Consider the following 12146-nt stretch of genomic DNA (forward strand, 5'->3'; position numbering starts at 1 on the left):
ATTTAGAACTACTGTTTAAATTAAGTCTTGTGACACATTAATAACATCCAGAACTCCCGACCGGGGGGTCTGAGTCTTGACGGTTTAACAGGTATCTATCTTGCGGTACAGAGGGCAAATCAAATCACCCCACATCCACTCAGTGTTGCACTGGATTGCACTGTTGCTGGGGATTCTAGAATTAAATACACACTGAGTAAAATCCTCTTCATTTTCAGAGGGGCAGCCATTATAATGGGGACCTTTAAATCGGGCACGATGCAGGGGAGGGGGATTTTTAGGTTGGTCATATGTTTTGTATGATTAAAGTGTAGTTTTAGTGACATGCGTTTGTTTACAGTTCTTGTTGATGAAGCCTAGAGCTGATTGTTGGTTTATATTTTAATAGGATTGTAGAGGTGATTAGAATGATTTTATTAAACTTATTAATTAGGTAAATTTTAATATCTACTTTATGTATAGGTACAGTCTAATATAACCCTTTTTGAACCGTACTTCGGGATTAACTCATTTTTGTTAAATTAAATAACTTCAGTATTAGTTAATTATACGTTTCAAATACATTTATAACGGTAAACAAAAACTGACCATGTGGTTGTGAAAGTATTCCATTAACATTATTAACCGATTCTAATTTCACCATATTATTATTTAGAAATAACCATAAGTAAATAATTTTACTAATTCCAACTGTCACAAAACTGTTTCAGGAATGCCAGGTTGAAAAGGTAAAATGTTAAATTACGATAATATCCGCTTTACTTAATCATAATCTGAGGTATGACGACTCAATTGAATCTTGTTCTATTTCCATATCAGTGTTTGCGATGACCTGTCCGAGCTATGTAATATTATTTAGCTGTGATATTGTTTATCACAGTCTTTTTGTGTACCAGGAACATTTTGAAAGTAAAATAGTCCATGCAGTTACTAACAGTTATATTTTAGTATGATAACAATAAATAGGTAGGTAACAATAACAGTTTAGTGGTGGTGCTTGGGCTCGGCGTGTATCGCGTGGCCTTCGCGTTTCACATCAGCGTTGAATCTGAAAAAAGTAATCGAACTTTATCATTCGTGTTAATTTTGTATTACTTAACGACCTCTTATTTTAACAAGGTTTTTTATTACGTTACCGCTTTAGAGCATGGTGTAGTAATTTCTAAGAGTGGACACTACTCTCTGCCTAACCGTTAATTGCCTAGAATCGGCCGAATCCCGGCGCGCAATATGGGTCGAACGAAATTAGGACTGTGAATTAACGACGGGGGTCTCGGCCCACGGTCTACTCCTCAACCCACCACTGTTGTCCTGTCTAGACGCCTGAATTCCCTGACTATGTGTGAGATCTTCACTTGGTTTCTAATGAAAAAGGTTATTTTAACAAAGCGTGATAAGACAGTACCGTTTGTCGCTGATGTAACGAATTCATCCGTATTTGCACACGTCTACAGGTTGGAAAGGGATGATAGGTATAAATTGAATGTGTCCACAATCTAGCGTACTTACCATCATAATGAAACACAAACTTATCCATCAGCTTACGCCTTAAAAGAGATTTAGATTTTCGTAGACGGTAAGGGTAAACGGAATTTCTGAAATTTTTTGAGTAGGTATGTTTCAAAAATTTTCAGAAACCCCGTTTACCCGGCTCAAGCCGTAGCTGTGATATTAAACGCATAGATATTTACCCAGTCTTTTTGTCTGAGGAGTAGTGCACGATCCTGGTGGTACCATCAGCCTCGTGCAGGGTGTAGTAGCCCTTGACGATGTCACCATCGCGGGACTCGTGCTGGGTCTTCAGGTCGCCGGTGTGCGGGTCCTTCACTTGGTACTCGAACTCGTACTTAGGGTGGCTCTGGACACAACAACGATACAACAGTTAGACAGATGTCGTCAAGTAGACAATTGGTTGGGGATGCCATGAGCGATGTGTTCTCACGTAGTGCTCGAAGTGTCCCGGGGGAGCCTTGGCAGGCACGTCGTGGCGCTGGATACTCTGTGACGAGTACGCGTGCTTGTGCTGGTGTCCGTGTCCCTCTTGCGGCCGTGCCACAGCTGCGGCAACCAAAGCAGCCAGTATGAAGATCTGCAATAAAATGTAGCGCCATCATAAGTTTCCATAACCAAAACGACACTACATAATTCGTCAAAAAATTCTAAGCTATTATAATATCCCTTTTAATCATTTTACGTGGTCTTCAGTAGAGTACCCAATACGCTTTTAGCTATGTTAACCACGAAATGTTTTATTTGTTTTTCAATATGCTAATTACTAAATCGATTTAAACAGTTACTACCTTCATGGACATGGTTGTACTTTCTTCAGAACTGTTCAATGAGAATTGATACTGCATCGTTAAATTACGAGCCTTTTATAAGTATTGCTTTTAGTGCAATAAGTGTCAAACCAGTAAGTTCATTACTTGAAACATGCACCATATTGAGCGAGTTAATGTCCTTGACTTACAGACTGATTAACATAAATAAATTTAACAGTTATGTCATTCTGTTCCAAAAATAGACATGTGTCTTAAATATATCTGTTATGCATGTGAATGAGGGCTATCGTTTTTTGTCTCACTAGATGGCGCACTGTTACGTGAGGTTTTTAAGTATGGCTTTCAAAGTCTGTTATTACGGACGTGAAAACAATGTTTAGATAAAAATCATAATTTAATACACCTTAAAACCGTACTTTAAAAATATCGAGCATGCCACAGTATTGCATAGTCCCCGTTTAGTTCGGAAAAAAGGGAGGACAAAGGTTTCCGAAAGACAAAACTGTCTCAAAACACAGACATTCGTTGCCCCGGAACGCATATTTGCCATAATTAATTTCAGATTCCCGAAATTATTCTAATTATAAATAAACCCGCGTAGCTCACCCAAAATCTATGAGATTTGACATTTCGGAGACCTCACGCTACACTAGTGCCTCTAGTGGCGAATTCATACGCGATAGCCCTCATTGTGAACGGTGCTGTATTTTGGGATAATAAATTTAGAAAAATATTTAACATTTGGAACTGGGTGTTCAAGATAATTCTATTCTAATATTTCTAGTAGGTATTCTAGTATTACAGATAGGTACGATAATTTAGTTCATTGGAAAAATGGTAGAATTTTGAAAGATTTGTAAGAAAACTACCTACTCGAAATATGGAATATTGCTTGCTCTAAATAAAAGATGATACATTGAAAAACACCGTTTTATTAACAACTTTATTTCATAACACCTTTAAATATAACAAATAATAACAAGTATGCATATTACATAACAACAACTGTAAGTGATTACAAAGTATTAATCGAAATTTAATTTTAGTGATGGTGGTGATGCTCAGGTACAATATGGTGAGTGCTGTGTTTAACCTCAGCATGGAAACTGTAATAAGAATAACTCGTCAATCAAATGTTCCTATGATAAAAAATAAACAAATAATTTGTGCGTAGGTTCATGAAAATTAAACATCAGGTAGTAAGAATCTTACCCAGTTTTCTTGTCTGCGTGGTAGTGGACATCCCTGACAGAACCATCCGGCTCATGCAGAGAGTAGAAGCCCTTGACGACGTCGCCGTCACGGTGCTCATGCTGTGTCTTGTGGTCTCCGGTGTGGTGGTCCTCCACTTTGTACTCGAATTCGTACTTGGGGTGAGTCTGTAAAAACAACGTAAATATGCTAGAATAGGTCATAATTATGCCAGATTTTTTTTAATGTCTTATCACTTACGTAGTAGTCGACGTGCTTTTCGTGACCGTGCTCATCCTTGATAGTGACTTCTTGTGCGTGACCATCGTGCTTGGATATGTGCTGTGAGGAGTGCGCAGGCTTGTGCTCATGTTTGTGCTCATGTTTATGTTCTGGCTGATGCGTGTGCTCGTGTTTGTGCTCATGTTTATGCTCGTGCTTGTGTTCATGTCCGTGTCCATGGTCATGACCATGTTCGTGGTTATGCTCGTGTCCGTGATGGTGGATCGTTGCTATTTGTGGTATGCCATCATGACGGCTGATATGCTGAGAAGAGTGAGCAAATCCAAGCTCATGCCACTGAGCTGTAGTTACAACCGCTAGAGCAGCTAGGCATATCACCTGTAATGTACAAATAAATTAGCATTTACAGTTGTTTTTTATTTACCCATCTGATGTATCTAAACGGATAATTCAATGTTACATTATTTTGCTTGTTAATAAATTTAAATTTAGTTTACATCCAAAAATGTCCGCTGCAATCTTAAATGGAGGGCTATTTTTCCTAATGTAATGCTTATTTTCAGAAAAAAAAACTGCAGAGTAATCAAATTAAACATTGAAATAAACTGCCCAAATTTTACCTTAGTAAACATGGTTGTTTTGGTCGCTGTGGTCCTAATGAGACAATATTCAGCTGTAAACTGATACCAACTAACTAAAATCCACTTCTTTTATATTATCGATAACGATCCCGACCATATTGATTTCATTCCCGATTATGGGTCGTTAACATAATGCACCAAAAGCATGCCCAATCCGAAATCATTTCGTAAACCATTTGTACAAAAAATATCATAACAAACGAAGGCGAAATCTCATTATACTGTTATGCATTCTTGGCCAATTGTGCATTTTGTTTCGATTAAATTGCTTGATTAACGAAAGTAATAGACTTACCAAATAAACAGATAAATATTTTAAATTCACAATTCAAAGAGATAAATGAAACGAAAAGAAAATGGTGTTGGAAATAGACAAACCAGAGTTGACTAGGCTGTGCTCAAAACGCGTTATGCGTTATGGGTTATAGATAGTGCCATTGAAATGTATCTTGAACGTCATCCTGATAGAATATGACCGTCTCCTGTTTAATAAACTTCGTATATGTCGCTCCGCTTAGCACAGGTCTCATCTCTTCATAATAATTCTAAAGCTGTAGTTCCCAGTAAATACGTTAAGAATATTTATGCAGATCATTAAACTGATTCGTAAGTATGTGTGTTTTCCGGAAGTTATTCTATCAGCATAAAGCTCATGGTAAATATAAAATGTAATTTCGCACATAAATTCCTATTAGAAAGCCGTAGAAACTATTTTCGATTCAATAAAAATGGTTAATAAAGAACCAACCAATTTCAACTATTAAAAAGTAAAAAAAATGAGTTTACTTGTCTCGTAATCTCAAAGCGCAGAAATTATAGCTGTAGCTGCAGGATCGAGATTGAACTAGTAACGACGCTACTATCACTGCATTTAATGTGGACGCGCCATCGACTATGGTTAACTTGTAAGTAAGACCTAAAAAAAATACTATACTTACCCGTATATTGAAATATCATACAATTTGACATTGTGACAGAATTGTGTATTTAAACATAATTAGGCATGAGGTTGTTAAAACGAGGCATTTTTTTATATTTTTTTTAAGCAAGGAATTATATTTTTATTATAAATTCCAGTAGATTGGGCGGCAAACAACACGATAAGTCAACATTTTCTCGATAGATGTGAGCTGTAACTAACTATAAGCGTCAATACTATGAAATATGAATTCACGAGTATAACGAGTAATGAGAGAGTATTAATGTTATCTGTCTATTATTTTGGACAGTTTTTTTATTTTTTTGTAGCTTATGTAACTTTTTATGGTTAATTTTATATTATGCCATTAGGAAAAAAATAAGTAATATTTTCTTAAGGATTTCGTATTTTATACGGAATCATTCAAGTTTAGGTATATTTTATTCCTTAGGCTGCTATTAAATTTAAGAGTAAAACTACTAATAATTCTCAAGCAAACTTAGCCGTTTTAGTTTTCCATGAAAGTTCAATATACTTACTTACTAACATGCTGAATTTTTGTAAAATTTTCCACCCACCGGTTTAGATTTTAGAAGGGGGGGGGGGGCGTTAGATTTGCAATGAAGAATTGCATTTTAAAGTTGAATATTTCGCAAAAAAATCACTGAATCGAAAAATCGTCTGTGCAAACCCCTTAAATGGTTTTAAAAGACCTATCCAACGATATCCCACTCTATAGGGTTGGATGAGAAAAAAATCACTCCCACTTTACGTCTATGGGAGGTACCCTAAAATTTTTTTTTTAAATTTTCTATTGTACCATTTTTTCGGCATAGTTTACATATATATCCGTGCAAAATTACAGCTTTCTAGCATTGATAGTCCCTGAACAAAACCCCCCAATAAAGCTTTTTCCTCTCTCAGCTAACCTACTCTACCAGCTCAAAACTAAAAGCCCAAAGTTCGACCTAAAGTTCAACCTCCTGAAGCTAACTGGTAATTAAATCAAAAGCTCCTAAGCTCAAGCTATGACCTACCTATATACAGCCTACCTATATAACTAGAGCTTATGAGTCCTACTGAGATGTCTGAAACCTACTATATGATAGCGCGATGATGTGAATTGGCCATGTGATCGTCTAGTGGTTGTCTAGTGCCTAAATAAAATGATAGACCCTTCGTTGTGTCCGTCCTAGGTAACCCATACGGTACTTTTAGTGAAAGGTGAAGATTGGTGGTACAGTATTTAATTTAATAACACTACCTATCGCCTTATATGATCACCCTGAGAGAGAGGAGCCTACTGCTCAAGACTTGAGAGTTGATAATTTTGGTAATTGCGTGGTTATGAAGTGGTTAATTAGTTAATAGTATACAGCAAATCTCATCTGCCTATCAATTCTAATTTTTAGCTATGTTAGTTCCACAGCGGTGGGATTCTAGACTCAAATGCAAGCTCAAATGTTGTATCTAGGTAAAGTATATAATCACCAGCAATAATGCTTGCCAGTTGTTTGTAGATGAAATATATTTCCTTTCCTATAATGTATTAATGCACTATGTGTTAGGTTTATTCTTACTTTAGCTTGTATTTGTATTGATTGAATACTCATGAAGAATTATAGGATTTATTTAGAAATAATCTACATCATCACTTTCAACGATTAATATAAGCTTGAGGTTAATGTAGAAAGTAATAATATATATATTATATGTATAAACCCCCCTTACCTCCCACCGTTTATAGACCGGGTTAGTAGATAATAAATCGGGTATTCTTATCTTACCAAGTAAAGGCAGATTGTTAGATTTGCAGGTAAGTAGTATTCATTCACTACCTATAGAATACCAGCCAACTTAATATCTATTGGATGGAGGTAATGGTCTTCCCGTCTGTACAGTTAAACACAATATGAGTTACTCACTTTAAGAATACTGCAATTAATTATATTATTGTTTTGTAAGAATCTGTCGATAGCAGATAGTTTATACATTTATGATTAATTCAGTCTGGCTCTCAGTACATGAATAGCGTTCCCCTGTCAAGAATAGAACTTTGCTACATGCCTAGCTTTGACCAAATATAACACATAAATGTCGAGAATTTTCTTTGAATGGAATTATCAGTAGGTATCCCATAATTGTGTCAACATCAGACATAGAAACTTTAATAGATTATTTTATCATTAATTTTCTATTTTCGTATTAGATGTCCCTAAGCGCTCCTTAAATCTAGACTTAATTCTAATCTTAAGATTAGGCAAAATCGCGCACCGTGCGGTACTCTCCCTAGGAATCACTATCCGACCGAATGGCCAGTTCAGTCAGACAACGATCCCCAAGCGAGTCCCCAGCAGCAGCATCATACATTCACCGGCGAATTTCTAATGATAACCGTTAGTTCCCTACAACGCCCTATAAACCGAACGCGTGTTAACCTAGACGACGTACGATCAAACCTAACGGACCTTGCCTAGTTCTGGTCTCCTAGTACAATAAAGTGGTAAAACCTACCAAACTCATGAAGTTTGGTTTTACGCCCTATAAACCTATGAAATACCGCCTAGTAAATACCTTCCCTACCACAAACCTATTCAACGTACCTAGATGCCCTAACAAACCTAACCTTGTATCGATCTACCTAGGCCCTAGGCTAAAATGTAATACTTACGTCCCAAAACTAGAGATGGCGAGCACCTCACATTTATTTTTAATTGCGTGGTGTGTAATGTTCAAAGTTTTCCGGAATGACAGGGAAAACTGCTAGCTAACTAACTAAGGGATCGAGGTGGCATCCTCTAGTGTACCTATTCCTAATCCTACGCCATGTGTAATAACCCCACCCGCGACCGAAGTCAGGGATGCGAGTGGAGTAGGGCGGAGAGATAATTGTGCGAATATATACATATATAAAGGGGGGTCCAGCACCACCGAACTCACGTGCACCGACACTGCGGATACACGGTGCCCGGGTACGCGCCGGGGAGAAGATAGCCTGACCGCCAGAGTTGGCGACTATAGTCAGACGCGGAATCGTTCTCCTCAATTCCGTCCCGTCCCGAAGGACGTTATACCTCTAAACTTTCGTATATCACCGTTAGGTATCAGGTTTAGAGGCCGGGAACCTCGTCCCGTACAGTCCCTACTTTCAAGCGAATATAAAACGGTCCGATCCCACAGAATAAGGAAAACTGGAGGGCTAATAGCAAAGGAACCGAAACAAAACGCATGGGTACTCCCCTAGCGACATCGGCTCCGCTACCATCCCGCCAGCTATTCACAACACAAAAATGAAGCCTGGAGAACTAACAGCGAAAAGACCGAAACAAAACGCGTGGTAACCCCAGCGACATCGGCCTAACACTGCCAGCCCGCCAGCTTATATACAAATAAAATCGCGTAGTTACTATGTAGATCAATTACCCAGCAGCGTAACGACCTGCACTTGAAAGAACCCAAAGTTGACTATCCGTTCCTACGAGCCGCAGCCCTTTTTATAGTTTTTTTGTGCGACAGCGTGTATTCCTGCTATAACTACATCTACCCCACCTGCTAATACTGCTAACACTCCTACATTTCCTGCTCTATAAGCACTTCCTGTTTCCCCAGCTACTAAGGCGTCAGCGCCGTTAAGAGTTTTCTTAATATTGCTGCGCCTCCGGCCGCCTGCGTTCCCTCGTTTCCGTGCATTTCGGGCCCTTCCGCATATCGCTTCAGCTAAGTCTCGCGCATCTCGCGCGCTTTATGCTCCTACGGTTACAACTGCGCTTCCTAACATCCAAGCGTCTACAACTACAGTAGCTATTCAAGGTTTTCCTACAATTCATACGACTGCGCCTACACCTGTGTTTTAGGTTACTAAGGAGACAGAGCCGCTTAAGAGGTTTTCTCAAAAATGACCGTAAAAGTTGACATTATTCTTTACATATCAGAAGGTGAAGTGCATAGTTTATGGTCAGCGAAAATTAAAAAGTTAAAACGATTGCAGGCGCGCTAGCTCGACAATAATGAATTAGCGCGCCTGCAATCAGTCACATTTTTTTTAAAGTTAAAAAGGCCATGGCAATATTGGCACAAGTCGATAACATACAGCCAAGTCTAATGGCCGGTATCAGATATTTTGTTGGAACTCCGGACTTTTTCTATTGGGTCTGAAATAGCTTGTGGTGTTTTCGGTGAAAAAATACACCTGCAGTTTATTTTTAATGAAAAAGGCGGGAAAGCAAAGAAAAATATTGGAATAAAATTAAATTTTACAATATATTTTGAGAAAAAGTTTATTCTATTTCAGAATTATTCACCATTTTTGAGAAAAGCTTATATTAGTCTCGGCTGGAATAGCAATTGCTGGCTTCGTATTAGTTAAACGGACTCGCAAGCTCATCCGTTTAAATACTCATACTCAGCCAGCAATTGCCTACTTCCAGGCCACGACAATAATCTACTATTATGTAATACCGGTGTTTACGTACACAGCTAAGACTCCTACTATTGCGCGATTCCGTGCGGCAGCGCCTCCGCGCGTATACCTACACTTCCTGTTACACATACTACTGCAGCGCCAACGGCGTTTCGTGCTATGCGTTCCGGCGTCCGGAGAGCTTAAGTAAATTCCTTCATTTCCTAGCACTCGTCCTACTGCAGAGACAGCGGCGTTTCGAGTATCGCGTTTCGAGCTACTTAACCAACAGCTACACTTCCTATTCTTTCATAGACAACGGTGTCTCATGCGTTTCGTAAACTTCGAGCTTTTACTGGAACAACTGCATTTCCTATCATACAAGCGTTTTAAACTACAGCTGCTGTTCAAGGTTTTCCTACAATCCATACTGCAGCGCCTATACCTGTGTTTTAGGCTACTAAGGAGACAGAGCCGCTTAAGAGGTTTTATGTAATACCGGCGTTTACGTACACAGCTAAGACTCCTACTACAGCGCGATTCCGTGTGGCAGCGCCTCCCGCGCGTACACCTACACTTCCTGTTATACATACTACTGCTGCGTCAACGGCGTTTCGTGCTATGCGTTTCCGGCGTCCCGGAGAGCTTAAGTAAATTCCTTCATTTCCTAGCGCTCGTCCTACTGCGGAGACAGCGGCGTTTAGAGTATCACGTTTCGAGCTATTTGACCAATAGCTACACTTCCTATTCTTTCAAAGACAACGGTGTCTCATGCGTTTCGTAAACTCCGAGCTTTTACTAGAGCAACTGCGTTTCCTATCATACAAGCTATTACTGGGACAGTAGCGACCCGAGAGTTTTCTACACTTCGCGCCCTTGCGCCTACAACCGCGCTTTCAACTACCAGGGAGACAGAAGCGTTTAAGGGGTTACAGGCAACTCCTACACTTTGGCAAACAGCTAGACTTAATACTATTGCGAATTGTTACGAGGCAGCGGTGTCTACGCGCACATATACGTTCCCTACTATATCGACGTCTCATACTATGTGTTCCGAGAGCCAGAAACGCTTAAGCCTCCTCCGCCATCTCCTAGCGTACGGACTATTACACAGGCCGTGGCGTTCTAAGCATCGAGTTTCGAGCTACTTGAACTTCAGTTATATTTCCTATTACTCCAGAGACAACGATGCCTCCCGTGTTTCGTAAACCTAAGGATTCTACGGCCGTAATGGCTTTTCCTGTCACACGAGCTATTTACAAGCTAGCTGTGGCCCAAGGGTTTCCTACAATTCAAGCTTCTGTGTCTCTAACTGTGTCTTCGACTACCAGGGAGACAGAACCGCCTAAAGGGTTACAGTTAATTTCTACACTTCTTCATACAGCTAGTCTTTATACTATAGCGTAATACTATGCGACCGCGGCGCCCCCTGCCACAAGAATTATTACAAAGTCAACGGTTTCTCTCGCGATCCCGGCGTTTACATATATTCCTACATTTCACGACGTCACATATATATAACTCAATCTCCTTATGCTTAACGCTCTCTCGAGCTAAGCACCTAGCTGCATTTCCTACCTCACTAACTACCAGGATAATAGGAGTCATAAGGAGTATACAAGTACTTGAACTACAACTTTCTCGGCCCTATATGCCTCCATGTTTGCGCTTCCAGCCGGATCTCTCTCAGTATAAATCACCAGGAACGCATCACCTAACAGGAGTACTACGCGGTTTTACTAAGTCATTCGAGTGTGATAGTAATAGAGTTTGCGAAGGTCAGAACGAGACAGACATATGGCTGTCAGTTCCGAACGATAAAGAAGAATATTGCAGCTTGAATGGAGTCGCCAGAGTGCGAAAGAAATAGAGTTTGTAAGAGTAAGAGCGAGACAGGTGAACGACTCTGAATAATGAATGAAGAATTAACCTAAGGGTTGATTCTAAACATATGTAAAAGAGACAGACAATGAGACGCACGATACATTCTTCTTTATTCGCTTTTAATTTGTTTGTGATTATGGCCAAATCCCATGCATTTAAAGTAAATTTACAATATGAATCACTAGGGAGGCAGCGCCTAATAGGAGAACTACCCATTTTTATTAATGAAAGTGTTAGAACGCGAAGGAAATACAGTTCATAAAGGTTGTAATGAGATAGTCATATTAACACCGTAAGATGAATGGAAGCGAAGGTTAGTTTCTAAGTTTGAATAATGTATGGGGCTGTGAAAATCGAAGAGCTTTATTGTTTTATCATCAAGTATATTGTATTTCTTTTGAATCCATGTATTCACTTGTGATTAAATATAGTCACCCTTTCTTTTAATGTGATCATTTAGGTAAATAAATAAGCGATTAACCGAATAATAGAGACCAGACATGGTAAACAGCAGAGGCTTATTTAATACATTGTGAACTTTGCAGTAGTTATTTAATTTTATGTTTATTTATTTATTTATTCATATA

The 12146-nt window shown here is 39.1% G+C and overlaps 2 protein-coding genes across 2 annotated transcripts; both read right to left on the reverse strand.

Annotated features, from left to right (window-relative positions):
- Positions 1–965: 965 nt before the first annotated feature.
- On the reverse strand, positions 966–2344 carry LOC141433478 (cuticle protein 19-like). Its single transcript, XM_074095530.1, has 4 exons — positions 2301–2344; positions 1943–2089; positions 1692–1858; positions 966–1048 (listed from the first exon to the last, which is right to left on the reverse strand). The coding sequence occupies exons 1-4, from the start codon at positions 2310–2312 to the stop codon at positions 985–987; spliced, it is 390 nt and encodes a 129-aa protein (XP_073951631.1). The 5' UTR covers positions 2313–2344; the 3' UTR covers positions 966–984.
- An 867-nt stretch (positions 2345–3211) lies between these two features.
- Positions 3212–4384, reverse strand: LOC141433465 (uncharacterized). The gene is made up of 4 exons (XM_074095516.1): positions 4337–4384; positions 3735–4094; positions 3495–3661; positions 3212–3388 (listed from the first exon to the last, which is right to left on the reverse strand). The coding sequence occupies exons 1-4, from the start codon at positions 4346–4348 to the stop codon at positions 3325–3327; spliced, it is 603 nt and encodes a 200-aa protein (XP_073951617.1). The 5' UTR covers positions 4349–4384; the 3' UTR covers positions 3212–3324.
- Positions 4385–12146: the final 7762 nt, after the last annotated feature.

The sequence above is a fragment of the Choristoneura fumiferana genome, chromosome 12 (assembly GCF_025370935.1).
Source record: "Choristoneura fumiferana chromosome 12, NRCan_CFum_1, whole genome shotgun sequence".
Taxonomy (NCBI): domain Eukaryota; kingdom Metazoa; phylum Arthropoda; class Insecta; order Lepidoptera; family Tortricidae; genus Choristoneura; species Choristoneura fumiferana.